The 20,897-nt window shown below is 41.6% G+C and overlaps 1 protein-coding gene across 2 annotated transcripts in view; it reads left to right on the top strand.

Annotated features, from left to right (window-relative positions):
• The window catches only part of LOC141758117 (voltage-gated delayed rectifier potassium channel KCNH4-like), a 48,296-nt gene extending 27,399 nt beyond the window's left edge, over positions 1–20,897 (top strand). Inside the window, exons 7-16 of one of the 2 annotated variants that reach the window (XM_074619231.1) lie at positions 275–476; positions 2,692–2,886; positions 3,796–3,995; positions 4,286–4,535; positions 4,614–4,828; positions 11,729–11,767; positions 13,266–13,645; positions 15,283–15,374; positions 17,662–17,738; positions 18,687–20,897. In XM_074619231.1, coding sequence (XP_074475332.1) covers positions 275–476; positions 2,692–2,886; positions 3,796–3,995; positions 4,286–4,535; positions 4,614–4,828; positions 11,729–11,767; positions 13,266–13,645; positions 15,283–15,374; positions 17,662–17,738; positions 18,687–19,703 — 2,667 coding nt within the window. In that variant the 3' untranslated portion in view covers positions 19,704–20,897. The remainder of the gene's footprint in view (positions 1–274; positions 477–2,691; positions 2,887–3,795; positions 3,996–4,285; positions 4,536–4,613; positions 4,829–11,728; positions 11,768–13,265; positions 13,646–15,282; positions 15,375–17,661; positions 17,739–18,686) is intronic. The other variant, XM_074619232.1, reaches the window with a different exon arrangement.

The following is a 20,897-nucleotide window of genomic DNA, read 5'->3' as shown; positions in this document are numbered from 1 at the left end:
CTGCTGACACAAGCAGCAAATGGATTACTTATGATAAATACCAATTTCCCCTGAAATGTTTAGCCTACCTTGCATTTCACAAGGCTTCTATTGCTGCGGCTGAGTTCTCCCTAAATAGTGCATTTTACACAAGATAAGCACATTTGTTTGAGCAAAACAAGTCGCTGCTTGTCCAAGCTGTGATATTCAACTGTGTGTATGTACAGTCAACGTGTGTCTCCAGACATAACAAGACAATTTGTTTTTCATTTCTTCTTTCCTTTTCATTCTTCAGACCTCCTTGGTCCACCTACTTAAAACGGTACGCCTGCTGCGCCTCCTTCGCCTGCTTCAGAAGCTGGACCGCTACTCCCAGTACAGCGCCATGGTGCTAACCTTGCTAATGTCTGTGTTTGCCCTTCTGGCACACTGGATGGCCTGCATCTGGTACATGATTGGACGCAAAGAGATAGAGACCAATGAGACCTGGGACATCGGTGAGTCTGATTGAGGCCTCGCGGAAGAGGAAGCTGTTGAAGTATGAAGGTCAGGTTTGGTGTTTCATCCAGCGAGGTTGGGGAAATAATATATCCTTTCTCTGTAAAGGATAAATTAAATGATAGTTCCAATGGATTTTTACCACATCTATTCATTGTCCTCACTACCTTCTACAGGAAAAAAATCTAATATACCATATTCCATGTGCTCATTTAATAACTTAAAGGTCCAGTGTGTAGGATCTGGCGGTATCTAGCAGTGAGGTGAGGAGATTGCAACCAACTGAAGCCTTTCCCGTGTGCCAAGCGTGTTGGAGAGCTATGGTGGCGGACGCGAAAACGCAAACAGCCCTCTCTAGTGCCATTTGGAGCAGAGCCAGTGCGTAGTGTGTATGTGTGGGAAATGAGTGGTGAAGCGCGTGAGAGAGAGCAGCGGCGACGGGAGTGAGTAACGTTATCGACTTCGGCCCAAGCAGGAAAACTTAAAAGTGTTTGGTTCGTCCGTTCTGGGCTACTGTAGAAACATGACGGACTCCGTGGAGAGGACCAGCAATTCTTATTTTCAGGTGATTATACACTAAAGAAAACGTACTTAATTATATTATATTATATTTCTGCCAATAGATCACCCTAAATGTTATACACTGGTCCTATAAATACAGTCCTGACTATCCAGACTTGTTTCAGTGCTACAGTATGTAAGTCAGTTTGTTTTCTCTGTTTAAATAGGCATACAAATCCAACAAATAAGACCACAGACTAGATTTTGCTTGTTGTGTCCCCACTCAGCTATAAATAGTCTTGGCTCACCTATTGGGGCGTCTAGCTCTGCTCAGTGGTGAGATGGTGGCGAGCACCACACTGTGACGCTCTAATGAGGACCGTCTGAAGCCAGATCAAAAGCTGGTATAAAAAAAACGACTGGTAGGAAGCAGCACAGTAATGTCTTGTTTGTTTCACCGTTTGAAAGTGATTCAACACGGAGACCAAAGAAAACCCATAATGAGAAACTGACAGGCTTCTCTAGTCTGTAAATTATCTGAGAAATATCTCATATCTTTTTTTTTACACAATTGCCTGCTTCAGATCAAAGAACATAACCTTGTTTAGGTTTTTATTACTGCCAAAATAACTGCAAACAAGTTTAAGTCTACAGTTTAACAGCCATGTATTATTTTGTTTGCCCCAGGCATAAACATTGTTTTTCATGCACTGGTCAATTTTCAGATTTTGGGCTATATTGCTTCCATAACATGTCTTCTTTCAGACTAGTGGAAAGAAAACATCCAAAACATTTATTTTACTGCACTTTGTCTATTTGCGTCTGTAGATTTCTCCCAAATATTCTGAAGGTTTTTACAGAGGGGTTTGTTCCTATATCAACATTTTATCCCTAAAAACATGGCAAAAAATGATTTTTTTTGATGGTTGTTGACAGTATTTTCTGATTTATGGTGTGATAAGAAGAGAAATCCAAAATTCCCTCTGCAGAAACATTTGATGCTAATATTGTCAACAAAAGGAAACAACAATTTTGAACCTGGCTAAAATGTTCAGATTTCTGTTGTGGATAGTTATGCAAATTAGCACATATTTGATAAGATAACACATCATTTGCATATTTAAACATGAAATGTTGGAACACTTGTAATACAAAAAAGAATTGCCTTAATGTAAGTAATCAACTGGGGACGTTTGATGGTGATATCTATTAGTTAATTTTTTTACCCTATTCACCTGGGGTGCCTCCCTTTAAACAACCATAAACAGCAACACACATACTGTGATATAGTGTAGGCTACAGCAAAATTAAACATCTGGCCCAGACTGCTTTGCAACGTGTGTATGTGTGTGTGTGTGTGTGTGTGTTTCTATTTGTGTGTGTATATGTGATTTTGCATACATTTGTGGCACTATATTCTGTCTATAGGGAGGTTAGGTCATACCTGCTAATTAACACTTGGCCTTATTTATCCCTGGAGGAGCCAATCTAATTCTGCCCTGTCCCGCACCGACATGCCAACCTCCTGACACTGCTGAAAATCTCTCTCTGACACACACAAACCCAAACATACACTTCTGTCTCTCTTAGACCAGGTATTGCAGCACAATCCTGCCGCTACCATCTGTCTCAGAGCTGACAGAAGACACACAGACGTAACAATAACCATAACCTTTGGACATTGTTCGCTCATGCTCTACCTCCTCATTCAAGGGTGGCTTCATGAGCTGGGCAAACGTCTGGAGACGCCTTACATCAACAGCACGGTGGGCGGCCCGACAGTGCGCAGCTCCTACATCGCTGCCCTTTACTTTACCCTCAGCAGCCTGACCAGTGTGGGCTTCGGCAATGTCTGTGCCAACACCGATGCTGAGAAGATCTTCTCCATCTGCACCATGCTCATCGGCGGTATGTCTGACACCAGGGTACACTCTCCCTCTGGCGTCCTGGCATAACAGTGCCTCTGTTTGGCACGCCAGTGCAAGAGATTCAGCAGGAAGTGGGTTGGATGGTTTGGCTGGCCTTTAAAACGCAGCTTGTTGCCATCTTTATATTCTAATAAACAGATTATTTCAGCTGATGTGGCAATTATTGGTGCAACAATACAGAAAATAATGATTTTCTTTTTCCCAGACTGCTTGTCAGAACAGTGATGTAAACAAAAATTACTGTTCCCCTTGTGTGGATCAATAAGCAAATAAACAGTAACAAGTGTAGATGATTGGGTAGTGATCCATATACAATTCGATTTTATAGCAGGAAACATGTTTTGAAGGAATGAAAAGTAAAAGTCACCTTAAAAAGTTAATTAAATGTTGTTGCTATTTAACTAGGGTTGTCAATCGATTAAAATATTTAATTGCGATTAATACCATGATTGTCCATGATTAATTGCAAATTAATCACACAGTTTTTATCTGTTCAGAATGTACCTTAAAGGGAGATTTGTCAAGTATTGAATACTCTTATCAACATGGGAGTGGGCAAATAAGATTGCTTTATGCAAATGTATATATATATATATTATTGGAAATCAATTAACAACACAAAACAATGACAAATACTGTCCAGAAACCCTCACAGGTACTGCATTTAGAATAAAAAATATGCTCAAATCATAACATGGCAAACTCAAGCCCAACTGCCCAATTGAGTTAAAGAAATTAGAGGCGTTAAAACTTATATTTAACACATTGTGTCAAATTGTAATGAGCCAAAAGAAACAGTCTTCAGAATAAAATTTCAGATTATTTTCACCTAGCAATACAAATAATATTCAATATCGTTTCATGCTGTTTGTTTCCGTCTCTCACACAGCGCTGATGCACGCCTTAGTCTTCGGTAATGTGACGGCCATCATCCAGCGCATGTACTCGAGGCGCTCTCTCTACCACACGCGCATGAAGGACCTGAAGGACTTCATCCGTGTCCACCGTCTGCCTCAGCAGATCAAACAGCGCATGCTGGAGTACTTCCAGACCACATGGTCTGTCAACAACGGTATAGATGCCAACGAGGTAGGAGTCCCTCTCATTGTTGTTGTCATGTAATACTTTTGTACAAGGCGCTGTCTGGCCTCAATAAACTTCAGGGTGATGTTTAGATGGCATTTGAGCACTGCATCTGTTCCACAATCCGTTCACAACCCTTCGCAGCTGTAATTGTTTATGATCTTTCACAACACCGCCTGTACACCAGCAAATTGACATCCTATTGAAATTCAAAAGAGGGCAACTGGTGGCAACACAGTCCGTTCCCTAATTACCAATGGGTGTCACACCTCATTACATCTGTCACACATCCCCAGCTCCTGCACGACTTCCCTGATGAGCTGCGTGCCGACATCGCCATGCATCTGAATAAGGACATCCTCCAGCTGCCGGTCTTTAAGGGGGCCAGCCGCGGCTGCCTGCGCTCGCTCTCCCTCCACATAAAAACCTCCTTCTGCGTCCCCGGGGAGTACCTCATCCGTCAGGGCGACGCACTGCATGCCAACTACTTTGTCTGCTCCGGGTCCCTTGAGGTGCTGAAAGACAGCATGGTGCTGGCGATATTAGGTTTGTATTGTGGTTTTTAGCATCATGTAGTAATGTAGTGGAGTGAGACGGTGAATATTTCTTCGTTTTGATTTTAAGGAAAAGGGGACCTGATTGGGTCTGACCTGCCTGCAGCAGACCAGGTGATCAAGACCAATGCTGACGTGAAGGCGCTGACCTACTGTGACCTCCAATACATTAATGTGCGTGGCCTGAAAGAGGTGCTGGAGCTCTACCCCGAGTACGCCAGCGTGTTCGCCTCCGACATCCACAACAACCTCACCTACAACCTGCGCGAGGGCAGCCAGGACGAGGTACTAAATACACACTCAAACACAGAAAACTGGTGTTGATTAAATGTGTCATTAGGGCTCCTTTTCTCACAATTGAAAGCCTGTCTATACAAACTCAAATACAAAATCCTAACTCTCAAAACTTTAAAGGTCCCATATTGTAAAAAGTGAGATTTTCAGGCCTTTTACATTATAAAGCAGGTTTAAGTGCTATATAAATACTGTTAAACTATCAAAACGCTCAATATACGGAGAAATACCCACAGCCCGTATTCAGAAATTGTGCGTTTGAAACAAGCCGTTAGGATTTCTGTCCATTTGTGATGTCACAAATATACAATATTTAAACCATTACACGGTTTTAAACGTAAACATTCTAAATGTGTCCCAGTTTATTTCCTGTTGCAGTGTATGTAAATAACATCAGCTGACAGGAAGTAAACATGGACCCAAACTGTTGCCTAGCAACGCAATTGCATTGCAATTCCGTTGAAATGCTCTAAAACGGAGCGTGAATGCCCTAAAACGGAGGGTGAATACAGGTATATTCAGGCAGACAGTGTGAGGAAAATAATGTTTTTTTTTTAACATTACAGCATGTAAACATGTTTTAGTAGAAACACAAAATACAAGTATGAATTTGAAAATGAGCATAATATGGGACCTTTAATTCAGTATGCTTAAACCTGGAAGAAACAATTTTTTTTCCACTTCTACAATGGGTTTCAACCTGTATGATAGTTAAACGTTGGTGCAAAAGACTCCCCATTACATAGAATAGCGCTTACAACATACCAGACAACACATTTGTTCCCCCCTAAGGTGCCTTTGTCACTCTCCTTGACACTTGTTCTACCAAAGGGCCGTCGGTGGCTTGATTGTCACACCAATTACCATGCGTGGGTGCCACTGTCAGGCCGCCGTATCGCTTCCCTGTCGCCACCCTCTAAAGCGCAGCAGGATGACATTACACCCAGACACTGACCTCCTCTCCGTGCTGCCCGTTACCCCTCACAGTTACTTAAGAAAGCATTACGTGAGGCAAGACAATCCTCCATCTGGGAAGAAAAAGCAGTTGTTGTTACACATGTAGCATGTTTTCAGGCGTTGTTATGTAATCTGTGTAAAGATTAGGGCGTTAGCGCAAATTTGTTTTGATGCCACTAATTTCTTTAACGCATTAACGCAATCGATTTTTCGGAGGTTGTAGCGGGCTCAGTTTTAAAGCTAGAGTGAAGATACTGGTATCCTATGAAACTATAAAACCTAAATAATCCATTGGTACCAACCATGTCATACTAGCTTGTCGCCAAGCAGGTTAAATAACCTACACTAAATTTTAGCGAGGAAAAACTGGCATGGCCATTTTCCAAGGGGTCCCTTGACCTCTGACCTCAAGATATGTGAATGAAAATGGGTTCTATGGTACCCACGGGTCTCCCCTTTACAGACATGCCCACTTTATGATAATCACATGCAGTTTGGGAAAAGTCATAGTCAAGTCAGCACACTGACACACTGACAGCTGTTGTTGTCTGTTGGGCTGCAGTTTGCCATGTTATGATTTGAGCGTATTTTTTTTTTGCTAAATGTAGTACCTGTGAGGGTTTCTGGACAATATTTGTCATTGTTTTGTGTTGCTAATTGAATTCCAGTAATAAATATATACGTTAATTTGCATAAAGCAAGCATATTTGCCCACTCTCATGTTGATAAGAGTATTAAATATTTGACAAATCTCCCTTTAAGGTACATTTTGGACAGATGTGCGATTAAGTTAAGATTAATCGTGATTAACTATTTTAATCGATTGACAACCCTAGTAAAGATGCATCTCGAAACCCAGAAATTGAGTAGTTTCATTAATTATAGACACAAAGTTCAATAGCTATGTAGCATGGCATTTTGTTAAACCGTTCGATCAAGACAAATTAATGCCAAGACTTCTTTGATGTGTGACTGACAAATCTCCCTGAGGACTTTCACAATCTCATCCGTATTGTCAGTCTCAAGCATTTTGTACTTGCTTCAAGCACTCCTCTTGGCTCCCACAGGCCTTTCCCATTGTTTGAAGGTTTCGTTGCTCATTAGTTTATTCATTTAATTTTTGTTTTTATTCGTTTTGGTTCAGAATATGAAGAACAGGACATCTGTGCTGGCTGTGTTCATTACTGGATGTCTTTTCTGAGTGAATTAGCTTCAACTGTGTTGATGAGGGCTTCAAAAAGAGTTTCAATTCCATAAAGAGACATCATACAGATACAATTTGGCACCCTTACATAATATATATGACAGAAAAGTTCATCGCAAGACAAAGACTGTATGTTGTGTGTGTATAGAGGCCACATACGTTCATACATTATTAGAGTTATCACAGTCTTTAATTGTGATTCAAGCAGGCTTCTCTGTGGCATTGCTGATCACAAGCACTAGCTCTCTGTCTCACACCATCTGCTCAGAGTTTATGCTCCAGCTCAAAGCCGGGGGGCACTGCCGCCGCCCCCCCGCCCCTGACAGGATGAAGGAGTGCTCAGCTACCTGGCCGAGCTGCCAGGTGCCATAACTCCTGACACAAACATATACAGTAGTACAGGTGTCATCCGCATCCTCTCGGTGGGTGGTCAGAGGTGAGAGTTGTTGTAGGATGGGAAGTCCTTTTACACTCGAGAGATACTTTTGAATTACATGCTGACTGTACAGTAATCAGTCAATAGTAGTGAAGTACTGCCAAAGAGACAGATTGCAGGAATGCCTATTACAGTATAAGGTATCCAAAGGGACTACTTTATCTTGTCAAAAAGGGGAAAACCCCAGACCGCCAGATGGAAAATTAGTTTTCTTTTTGTCAACTCCATAATTTAATTTCAACTTTTACTGCAGTGTTGTCACTTAACTTCTTTTCAATAGGTTTTGGTAGAGTTTTACAGCTTTTTTTTTTTTACTTAGCAAACTGCAAACACAGACAAAAAGTTTTTTGCTTTTTACATTTTTTTTTGCATTGTAGTGTCGGACAAACCCTTTATGCTGCTTTCAAGTTGATTTTTTAAGCTTACCGTTTAGCTGTGTCTTATCTGAAGCCACTCAAAACTGTATAAGTCAAATAAGTTGAAATTGTTTGATCACCCACTTTCTAATAATGCAAAAAAACCCACTATAAATTGCTATTATTTTCAAACCAGCCATAATTGATATTTTATTATAACAATGTACCAAATGACAAGTGAAATAGGTCGCTCTTTATAGTGAGTTTCAGCTCATTGTTTCGCTGTCCGGCCGCAACTTTACTGTTTGGGTCACTCTCAACGCTCTCACAACTCTGTCTCCTAAAAGTCACGTTCCCATACATTGAAACTGTATTGTCAATTACGTTTCGAGGGACGTATACAAACATATTTTCTCTCAGATTACATTTGTTTTTGACGTCCGTGGAAGACTGTGTAAGGAGGAGGTCAGGGTGGATGAGTGGGTCAACACAGGACTTTCACCCAGGAGGCCGCTGTTTGTGTCCCGTGTGAAACCAAATGTCAACACTGACGTATCTTGATTTACGTCCATAATTTAAATAACGTAGCAAAGGTTCTTATTTTAAGCCATACCATGATGTTTTTATCAGGGCTGTCAATTGATTTAAAATATTGAATCGTGATTAATCGCAAATTAATGGCACATTTTTTTATCTGTTCAAAATGTACCTTAAAAGGGTTAATGCGTTAAAAAAAATGAGTGGTATTTAAACAAATTTGCGTTAACGTGTTATTATCGCGTTAACTTTGACAGCCCTAGTTTTTACTAAACCTAACCAAGTACTTTTGTTGCCTTTTTGTTTTTGTTTTTTTTCAATTTACAACGTTAAGCACATTTTTAAAACTGTGACCGTGATCCGAGGGGAAATACGTTTCCCTCGAAACGTAATTGAGAATGCACTTTAGTTGTATGGGAAAGTAATTTTGTAGGAGACAGAGTTGCAGCCCTCATAGTGTTGATTTCAGCCGCAGCAGGCAGCTGTTTCCAGCGAAAATAGCACAAAAAAACACTATACACCTGCTTTACCTGCTCATCACTGATGGGCAGACAGACACTAGCAATTAAAAGGTAATGATATGTCAAAGTTGTGTTCACAGCTTGTTTTCGTTTCCCCCAAAGTGGACAAAAAAATCAGTTATTGCAGGTTTAAGGTCAGGTTGAATAATGTGGTATGCACTTGGTCAAAGACTGTCTTAAGGGAGGTGAGTTTTGAGAGATAAGGGATGACTGTGCCGTCCTGGGCGGAGTGGGAAGTTCAGTCCACCACCAGGGAGCCAGCACTGAGTCCAAATTTGTTGGACTATAATGGCCATGTCGCCACAGGGAGGGTTAAATAGTGAGTAGTCATGGAGTGTGAAGAACATGCTGGCCGGTCAGGAGTTATAGGGATGCAACCCCCTTTGGAGCCTCACATGACAACAACAGTTTAAGTTGATAAAGGCAGCCTCTGGTAACCAGCGGTGGGAGTGAAAGGAGTCTGACAAGCTGGAGACATGTTCATGACATGTTGGATGGGATAAAAATACCGACCAGCAGTACAGAGAGGAGATGACAAAAAAATGTCACAACAACTGTCCCAGGTGACAGTGTCATTTCAAGTACATCCCGTCAGTACAATAGATCACATGCAGCTCGCTCTCTCTCTCTGGAAACATCAAATTTGTCCCAAAAACAACTCCCACGAAATGTATTCTGGATTTGAAAGACAAGTGACACATCATACTTAAACCCTGACATAATGATAATAATAATAATAATAATAATAATAATAATAATAATAATAATCTTTATTTGGTCTGTCGATCGATTAAAATAATTATCACAATTAATCTCATAATTGTCCATGACAAATATCATCCAGAAACCCTAACAGGTACTGCATTTAGCATAAAAAATATGCTCAAATCATAACATGGCAAACTCAAGCCCAACAGACAACAACAGCTGTCAGTGTGTCAGTGTGCTGACTTAACTATGACTTGTCCCAAAGTGGGCATGTCTGTAAAGGGGAGACTCGTGGGTACCCATAGAACCCATTTTCATTTACATATCTTGAGGTCAGAAGTCAAGGGACCCCTTTGAAAATGACCATGCCAGTTTTTCCTCACCATAAGTTTGGATCATTATTTAGCCTCCTTTGTGACAAGCTAGTCTGACATGATTGGTACCAGTGGATTCCTTAGGTTTTGCAGTTTCATGTGATATCAGTATCTTCACTCTGACTTTAAAACTGAGCCCACTACAATCTAAAAGTCGCAAATTGGGTTAATGCCTTAAAGAAATTAGTGGCGTTAAAACGAATTTGCGTTAATGTGTTTATTATCGCGTTAACTTTGACAGCCCTAATCTTTATTTATATAGCACCTTTCAAAACACAGTTACAAAGTGCTTTACAATAAAAACAGAACACATTTAAGGACAGGGAAGGGACATATAACAATAATAGATCTGATAAACAACTTTGGGCAAGGCATCTCAGGGCTTTGTAAGTAATCCGTAATATTTTAAAGCAACAAGTAGCCAGTGTAAGGAAGCCAGGATCGGTGAGATGTGGTCATGTTTCCTTGTCCGGGTCAACCTTTTTTTTTGCTGATGCCAGAGAGCAAAGAATTACAGTAATCTAATCTACTAGTTATGGAGGCGTGGATAACGGTCGCCACATTTTTTGGAGAAAGAAATGGTCTAATCCTTGAAATGTTTCTGAGACATACTCTTGTGTGCACGAGCATGTCCTCCTATAAGTAGGTCTGTTCTTTGCATGTGCAAACACAAGATAGCACACTTGTGAGTGACAGGAAAAAGTCCCCAAGTCCTTGCAAAACCCACTTTGATATGTGGGACATTTGTGCCATCCGTGCCCCATTAAATTGATATTGATGTTCAATTAATGTCTTTTGGCGCCAATATCTGTGGCTGGCTAGTTAATCACTCGGTGTCGTCCCAGGGTTAGTCGTCGTTATGAGGAGTATTTTTCCCCAATGCCTCTCACATAGCACCGCCGTCTGAAGAGTTTCACAGCTAGAGTTATATGTTTGCTTTAACCGCCTTTTAGTGGTGATGATTTTTAAACTCAGTATTGTGCTTCAATGAAGGATTCAATTTAATGTTTCCTCAGTGAATTGGCATCCCGCATCAAAGAGCATCACGGCACTATACTGCTGGAGCGATAGACTGTGGCTCGTGTTGTCACATTAAGCCATGTTGTCAGAAGCACATTTTTCACACATGAGGGAAGACTTCGCACCGCCACAGTCTCATTTGCCATCCAGCTGGTGATTATGTTTAATTGCTCGCAATTTCTCCACACGCCAGCAGAAAGACAAACTTTCGCCGGAATCCCTCTGCAATCGAGCGTGGAGAAAGGGTCGGTTATGTGATTCGGCTTGTGTGGCGAAGGCTTTATCGCCGGCCAAGGTCATCTAGATCGTTCCAAAAGGGAGCACAGTTCCCGTGGATAAAAAAAGTAGATAACTAATTTGAATTTCACACAGTTTTATAAATGCAAAGACATCACTGAACTTAATTAAAGGTTCCCTGGGGAGTTTTTGACCTCTGGTTGCGCTGCGGAGCTGCCAGTGGTGTCACACTATTCCACTGATCAACAGGTGGTGGTAACACAGCAAGATATGCTGCAATGCGCCAACAAACACAATGCTGGATTTAAGATACTTTATAAATCATCTTTGCACATGTTTTATGAGGAAGGAAATACACTCAACGTGTTAGTTAGAAACACACAATGCATGTTAGTGAGTAACACAACATAACTTTTGTTTGCTTCTAAGAAAACTCCACAAGGCACCTTTAATGAAGAGGATATAAAGTTTCAAAAATAAAATCTTTTTGTCTGAGGCTGTGTCTTTTGTAATCCCTGTTGCTTTCTTTTCGCTACTGCAGGGCCTCAGCAGGTTTTCAAGGTCACCCAGGCTTCCCCACGTGAGTTCAAATTAAGTCTTCGTCTTCTGTCTTCTTCTGTCATTATTCCCTTTTCCACCAGACACGGTTTCCGACACATACTTGAAAGTTATAATAAATTCAGAAAGCCTGCATATCAATTCCAGGATTTTAGCGGACGTGTCTGGTTTTTCAAGGTAAGCCCCCACCCCCACCCCGTGTTTTTCTGGGACATACTGTTTCGCTAGTGAGTGCTGCCGGAGCGTTTGTGCAAGGACTTCCCCTACAGGTTGAACCTCATTTGGAACAGAGAGAGCAGTTCAGTCCCTGGAGTTGGCCCGCTAACTGGGTCAGTAGCTCTCTTAATGGGAAACCTTATGACCTACTTTTCTCACTATGGACTGTATGCTTACCTATTAAAATACTGTTCACAGTGTTTGCTGTGTCTGCTATTAAAAGTTCCCTTTTATGTAAAAACTAGGGCTGTCAATCGATTAAAATATTTAAGCGTGAATAATTTGTATCTGTTCAAAATGTACCTTAAAGGGAGATTTGGCAAATATGCTTGCTTTATGCAAATGTATGTATATATTTATTATCGGAAATCAATTAACAACACAAAACAATGACAAATATTGTCCAGAAACCCTCACAGGTACTGCATTTAGCATAGAAATATGCTCAAATCATAACATGGCAAACTCAAATACCAACAGGCAACAACAGCTGTCAGTGTGTCAGTGTGCTGACTTGACTATGACTTGCCCCGAACTGCATGTGATTATCATAAAGTGTGTTTGTAATGTAATGTTTGTAAAGGGGAGACTCCTGGGTACCCATAGAACCCATTTTCATTCACATATCTTGAGGTCAGAGGTCAAGGGACCCCTTTGAAAATGGCCATGCCAGTTTTTCCTCACCATAAGTTTGGATCATTATTTAGCCTCCTTTGTGACAAGTTAGTATGACATGGTTCCTTAGGTTTTCTAGTTTCATATGATACCAGTATCTTCACTCTAGATTTAAAACTGAGCCCGCTTCAACCTCTGGATAATTGATTGTGTTAATGCGTTAAAGAAATTAAACCGAATATGAGTTAACGCGTTATTATCACGTTAACAGCCCCAGTAAAAAACAATTGTTTTTACTCACAAGCACACAGGCAGCCATGGGTAGAGATTTGTAGCAGGATTAGAGTAATGTGATTAAAATATCATCAGCTGTATCTTATTAAAATCTAAATAACACAATAATGATCTTTATCAGCAGCTTTCAAAATTAAAAGGGTTATTATGTGCCAGATTACTCCTGAAATGATTTGTGTATTGTGAGTGGCATTTGAAATTGGTCAATTTTTCTAACATGCTTCCAATATTTTAAAATGTATTCTTGTAATTATTATTCCAGTATTTCCTAATCTGTTTTCATATCCTCGAACACAAACCAGGCAGTTTAAGGACCAGTGCACCCCTTGGTAGTGAACATTTCATATTAATTAAAAAGTGTACAGTTATGAATGCTGCATGTTGCTGTTTTGCAGGAATCCAAGTTCCCCTCTATCGTGGAAACAAAGGGGGACGACCCCGACGACACCTTCCACCTCTCTCCAGCTACCCGCTCCCGTCGCAACCTCCTGCTGCCCAGCTTCAGCAGCCCCGTTCGCCGCACCTCCCTGGGTAACCTCCTGGGGGACGAGTTGCGGCAGTTCAACGCCCTGCGACGATGCCGCTCACCAAACCTCAGCCGCGGCGTCCACGGGCAGAGCTCATCACCTCAGCCACCGTCGAAAAAAGAGCACAGCTCCCCTAAAGCCACCCCGGCCTCAACTTCATCCCAGGGAGAGTCGGGGGCCGAGAAAAAGCCGTCTAAGCTGCTCATCCCAACCGTCACCTGCTTTGGACCCCCAGATCTTAGTCCCAGGTAAACAAGCAAAAACTCAAAGTAACGCAATGCTTTAAGTGCTACCGTAAAGGGTAACTTCGGTATTTTTCAACCTGGACCCTATATTCCCATGTTTTGGGGTCATAGGTGATTTAGGATTTTTGAAAGTGGTCCAGTATTGAGGCAGAACGCTGAAGCCGCTAGCCACTAGACGGGCTGTAATGTAATCATTTGTTGCAACCTGGTACCGTCAGTTTACGTCCACTATACTGCTTGTTTTTGCCACTGACAGGCTCAGATTGTTATTACAAGTGTCTGACAACATTATTGAAAGGACCCTACAGAGAAATTAAATGTTTTCTTTAGGGCTGACCTGAATGCTCCAAATCTTCGACCGTTGCCATGGTAATCGACATCCAAATCAGTATTTGAATGCTTCGTTTTTTTTTTTTTTTATATATAAGTATGTAGTAATAATGTATAAATCCCCAAATAGTCCACGAAATAAAGAATAATCCCACAACAATATTCATTATTCAGATTCAACATGAATTATTGTTATTAGTTATTCTCAGACGGATATCGCTGTTTGTTATGTATAAAGGTGCGTGTGTGTACTGTAGTGTGGCAGCGACACTCTCCTGAAGCTTCGAATATTTCTCACATTAGCTTCGAAGCCCAAAAAAACATATTCGGGGGACAGCCCTAGTTTTCTTACTTTTCGCTTGATCTGGTCTGTTTGTTACTGTGTGTCTCCCTCGGAGAAGTCTCATTCTGAAATCTGGCGTCGTATCCACATTGTCGAAATCATCTAAATATTCAGCCATGACGTTGAAAATCTTTTCGATAACACTGAGCTATGCTTTCTGTACTCCAACACAACAAACTGTGATAACACCGGTGTCCCGTGGCACTCCTCTCTCCACTCTCACTGACGTTTCCACCGTTGTCTCTTCCTGCAACAACAAGTCGCATGACACAATAACAAACAGAAAACAAGTTGATTTGTATTGCTTATCACCATGTAGTCTGCAACTTTCAAAGCGACATGACTAGCAACATGATAGTGTCTTTTCTTCTTCTAAAACACAGTGGTTCCCCCCCTCTGAGGCTGGCTAATTAATTTGAAAGCATCTAAAATGTGTGTGCCCTTTTAACTATAACCACTATACCATGGCCCTTGATGCCTCTATTTCTGTGTTTGTTACAATCCAACCTGCCTTTGTCATTGACAGCATCTCACTGGATTTTGTAGACCACGTTGTGTCAATATATTCACCCTAGTTATGGTCGCTTTAGAACGTTTGACATGATCGAAGTCATGCCACAGAAACCTGCATCACCTACTTAATGTAAATGGAGTGTATTTGCATTGCATATTTCAACAGATGTCACTGCATTTCATTACCAGAGCACCTTATCCTCCTGCCACAACCCATCTGTATTCATAATGTATCCCTAAGTCATCCAGTGAGTCCTAGATATGGGTAAGTGCTGGTTCAGAGAGCTCAGGTGTCCGCCCCTCCAGACTGGGCTCTTCTCCTCATGTTCAAACCCACATGGGTCTCTGCCAGCGGCAGCTCTCATGGCACATACCTGTGCAGTCTGCTGGCTCCGAGGATAATTGAAAAAGCTCTACTGTTACATTAACTCCAGCTTCCCCTCCTCCCTGCCAGGGTTGTAGACGGCATCGAAGACAACGGACACGCGTTCCATTTCAACGTGGAGCACTGCGGGCCTAAAGCCAGCACGGGAGGCAGCGCCCAAGGTAAGCCAAACCGCCTCCAGCTGCGAGGGTCACCTGGGTGCCAGATGGCTGGAGGTAAACTCAAGAGTTCAAACAGTGGATATAGCAATGCTGCCCTGCCGCCTTCTGGGGGGAAATATGAGAGCGCAGAGGAGTGAAATGACAGCCACGTGTCCAAAGAGTCAGAGAACATGTTAAAGGACAACCGAGGTCAAAGCAGTGTACAGTACAGCTCATCTGACCTGAGCCTTTTGCTGATGATTGCTGTCATCCTGGGATGAATACCACGTTCAGTTCAGTTGAAGTCCAACTAATTTACTTTAGTTGAACAAGTACCGAGATACACAACAGTACACAGTAGAAATCTATATAGAAAACAGTTTCCTAAATACTAAAAATGTTTTTTAAAAACTGTGGTGTAGGACAGAAGAACCTCCTGATTTTTTTGGAGTTGTTCTATGAAAATGTAAATAAAGGTCCGCACATTGTAGCTCCCTTAAAGGGATAGTTCGGGTTGTATGAGGTACTTATCCATAGTAGGTGTATTACTTACAGTAGATGATGTTTGGTGGGCTCCCAGCTTGGTGAAACAGACAAGAGTACCGACACCAGAACAAAGCAATGCAGTGCTGTGGATGTGTTTTAGCCACCTAAAAGAAAGGCATCTGTTTAAGTGTACGCTATATTTAGAATATTTTCACCGCTTTATCTTGCCTTCAGACAGCCCTTTCCGACAAGGAACTGAATTGAAAGTGAAATTTATCATTGCTCTCTCCAAAGCCAGCAGGCTCAGATGACAAAAACAGTATAGATACGTTTCACTTTCAGTTCAGTTCGCCGTCGAAAAATATTCTAAATATAGCGTACACTTTAACGCATATCAATATTTTTGAGGTTAACCTTTCTTTTAGGTGCCTAAAATATTTTTTTCTGCCGTCCCCGTCCACAGCACTGTATTCTTTTGCTTCATTGTCGGTAGTCCTGTCTGTTTCTTGATGCTGGGGACACGCCGACTGTCTTTTACTATAAGTAATACGTCAACTATGGATAAGTACCTCATACAACCCCACTTCAAAACACCCGAACTATCACTTTAAGTGCAATTTATTAGCACATCCACAAGTGACGTTTCAAGCAGATGCTCTTCTTCAGACTTATATTTTCATTACTGTCTTCTATTGGTCCAGCACCTGCCTACACTGGTTTTGGATGTGTATGACCAATTCACATTGTTTTTAGTTGTTCTGGCCGTCCTACAGCGCCTCCCGGAGGATCGCCTGGATTTTGTTTATTCCTTATTGATTCCAGGTAGTTGCTGCTGTGAAACTGGTCATGTTTAAAGTCTTCACAAGCTTCCATCTTTTAGATCCTAATAAGATACTGCAGCAACAACTTATAATCAAGACACTTTCTACAAAGCCTGTGTAAACCATTTCTTAAGATATTAGTCATAAGGGTAGTAATAATATCATAAACTAATTCCAATCAAGGTTGTAATAGTTTTGAACTTTAAGAAAAACTTTAATTAGATTTCATTTTAGTTTAGCTTTAGTTAGTTTTCAGAGTGTGTTTGCTAATTTTAGTTTGGTTTCGGTTTTCCAGAAAGTTTTAGTTTTTATATAGTTTTAGTTTGTTTTGTTGGCCAAGCACACTGTCTCATAAGTATGTAGCTACATATACATACAAAATACATGGTTGGAGAACAGCAATGGCCATAATGTTTAATGTTTAATCTTTGCACTACTTTAGTATCCAATGTGAAGCAATCGCGGCATACTGTAGCACCATCATCAAGTCCGTTCAATTTCTATGGTTCAACGTCATGAGAGTTGACACAAATTCATGCCGTCTCCTTTTTTCGGTAACGATATATTAGAGCTAGAAAAAACTAAAACTGAAATTAATAAATTTGGCGATACAGTTTCAGTTTAGTTTTTCTTAAAGGATATATAGCTTTTATTTAGTTTTAGTTTATTAAAAATACTTTTCATTGCATATTTTTGTTTTAGTTTCAGTTTTAGTTTACTATAATAACCCTGATTCCAATTCAATATCTCTGCAACATTATGTTTTGGCCGTAATTCACAGTGTTGCTTTATTAGATTGCATAATATTCAACTTTACATACAAGCATGGATGTATATATGGATACATGGAACTTTTCACATGCTGTATATGTAATTTAGCATCCTCTGGAGTCACCATCCTAATTTTGTCATATTAATAATGATAAATCCTCTCTGTGGTGTGCCCGAGTTGTGTGCTACTAAGTCAGCCACTCATTGTTTTCTCCTCCTCATTTCTCCAGACTCCACGCAGGCTAATGCCACTCTGCTGCTGGAGACAGAGGAGGTCAGACAGAGCATCAGTCAACTCAACCAAAAGGTAAGGCACAGCCCCCTTAACCTGAATTAAAATCGATCGGACCAAAAACAACGTAGCCTCGCAGATCCGAATCAGCTTCGCTCTGCATCCTCCTCACCATCATCCCGTCTGAGACGCTGAATATGAAACACAGGAAGCATTAATACATTTTTGATTAGAAAATTTAACCTGGGTGCTATTTCGACATTGAAATATTAGTTCCTACTTCAGTCTTTTGAAATGAGTTCACTGACAACAGAAACTTGTTTCTCACAGATACAGTTCTGTAATCAGCCACGGTTGTACATCTACAGGGGGAAACATAAAGAGGAGATCAAGTAGACTCCATTTCAGCCTTGTGTCTCAGTCTGCACTCGTCATTTGAATGTAAATAAAGCAAAAGCAGGTGCAGCGAGCGGATCCAGATGGGCCCAGGTAGGTGCTGTCTGAAGTCGATATTAATTAGTCAGCAGGGCACTTCTGCAATGCAGAGGATAGTCGGGAGTGCTGACTCGACAATCTGAAAGAAAAAAACCTTAGATGACAACCTAGCTCTACTTGTGGCCCTTCTCTGGCCCCCTTTTCCCTCTCGTTTCTCTCCCTTGTTCCCAGTTTTCTGTCTACTTTCTTCCCTATTTGCGTCAGTTACCTCAGTCTGTGTCCCTCTGGATTACACTAACTGCGTAAGAAGCCGTTTCTTAGTCATAGAGGGGATTAAAAAATGGTTTGGCTCTCTTCTGGGAGGTCATCAGAAAATTATATCTGGACACGAGTCCAATATTAAACCTCAAAGATGGAAGCTGATTAATTCGTCACTCTGTGCTGGGGACAGAACTGCGTGTACTTTGAGGCTGTACTTGCGTAGTTTCCCACGTTTGCTCGGTGTAATAATAGAATGTGCAAGCTTGGGACAGAATGAGCTCCAAGTCTGTGAGCGTCACAACTAAACTGTGTGCACTCTCTACGCAGATGGGCACGTTAAACCGGGAAGTATCTGAGCTCACCACGGGCCTGCACCACATGATGCATCTCCTCGAGGCCCACTTATCGGTGCATCACTACAAAGCCTCGTACCCGTACGGCGTCCAAATGGTGTCCAGCACTCCCACAGCCCCCAACCCGGGCGCGCCCTTCAACCTCGCTTCAACCTACCACCTCCATAACGATCCTGGGAGCCACGAAGGCCACCAAAGCGTCCCACCCGCTGGCCTCTGGAGCTACAGTGGAGCTGCTGAAACCCAAACAGAGAGCCACCGCCGGTCCTCTGGTCCACCTGCCAACTCCTGTCTGCCCCGCTCTGTAAACTCCGGGTTAGGCTCGAGTCACAGCTCTGAGAGCATGAGCACACATCTCTGGACCAGCCCGTCTCTTCTTAGCATCAGCCCGGGCTTCCAGGCAGGAGGTCTGGGCCTTGCGCCTCATGCTGGGCATGAAGACAACTCCAACTCCAACAACAGACCTCTCAGTGCTAGCCCGACCACCATCAGCCAGTCCCAGCCCACGTTGTGCCTGCAGCCTCCCAGTGATAGCGACGAATACTCTTGCCTTTTGTCCGGTGCTCCCACAGGCTCGTCCACACACAGCCTGCTGGACTCGTCACCCAGTTCTTACCCCCATCTCTGCTTATCACAAGCCTCACATGAGAACATTTGCGTTCTGATGTCCGCCCCAACATCCCACAATCTGATCCAGGACACCTCCATCTTCCAAATCGACGACCCCTCAATCCGACCCGCGTCTGCCTCTCCACCCACGTTGCCAGACCACCCTCTTGGATCTTCCATGGATTCAGGATCGGATGCTCTCGAGCCCCACCTTCCGCTGGGCGATCCATCTGCCATTGAACACACCAGTCTGGAGTGCCTGCTGGGGAACGGGGGCTCTATGGAGAGCAGGGACAGCGAAAGCGCGTCATCGCGAAGGTCCAGCATCGGCGTTCAGACTCAGAGCACAGAGCAGTCGTGGTGTCTGGACCTCACTGATTAAACCATTTCAGGGGCACTGACTTCACTGCAACTGGGAAAAAAATAGCAGCAACGTTATTGACATGCAACTTCTTACAGTGTTTAAAGAGACCCTGCTGGAGATTGTGTGCTGTATTTCCCCCCCCTCTTGATTTCTGGGCTCTCATTTTTGTCAAACTCCACACAATTTACACCATTTCTATGCAAAAGCATGTCATTTGTGCATTATCTTGGATTTACTGAAGTGTGTCTTTAAAAAAAAAAAAAAAAAAAAGTTCCAGTATATACTGTATATTTTTTCCAACATCATTAGAGCAATTTGCAGTTGATAATACCTGTTACCTCCTTGCATGGTAAAGTTATTTATTCTTTTTCCTAAGGAAAAGGTTTCCAGATCAATGTGTAAGCATTCTACCTGACAACCCGTTGATTGTGTACACGGATACTGTATTTGTCAGGTAAAGAGTGGTCGGGTGTTTTAATATGCGGAGGAACAGAAACGACACATAGGGACTAGAGTATGTGCATCACACAGCATAGATTGTTTTATTGTTTTAAATTGAATGTTTTTCTCAGTTCTGCATTTTTTTATTTGTGAGTTCTTGGGCTATGAATATCTAATATCCACCATGATTTATGATTTCAATTGTAATTCCATTGATCTCTTAAAGATCCTTCATGAGGTTTGAATACATTTCCTATTTGTTTCCTCACCAAGGCATTAAATATAGCGCTGTGAAATAGGATTAATTGCTCTTTCCACAAAAAAAAGGGGTAACGCTTCATTTTACAGGTCTGCAAAATTGAATGGCAAGATGATAATTAGCAAGTAACCTATTTGAAATTTCTTTGGAATTACTGCCAAATTACCCCAATATTTACCTCAAAATGTATCGTAAATTACTTTATTATAAACATTATTTAATAATTATATGTTAAAATAGCATATCATTATTAAAAAAGGGCTATTAGGCTTGAGAAGCAGCTGTGCACTGCTCTTCATTGGAGGTGGAAAACCAAAACATATAGAAGACACTGCTGATCAGGCACAAACCTCACCATTGTGTGACTTATTGTCGACACAAATATAACCTGGTAGCTAATGTAATGATTCAGGAAGTTTTTTAAGAAATTTCAAAGAAGTTATTTGCTAATTATTATCTATTTACCAGCAGACATGGAAATAAAGCATATCAATTAACTTTGTATTTTTTTC

This window comes from Sebastes fasciatus, chromosome 20 (genome assembly GCF_043250625.1).
Source record: "Sebastes fasciatus isolate fSebFas1 chromosome 20, fSebFas1.pri, whole genome shotgun sequence".
In the NCBI taxonomy this organism is placed as follows: domain Eukaryota; kingdom Metazoa; phylum Chordata; class Actinopteri; order Perciformes; family Sebastidae; genus Sebastes; species Sebastes fasciatus.
This window is presented reverse-complemented; position numbering and strand designations above follow the sequence as displayed.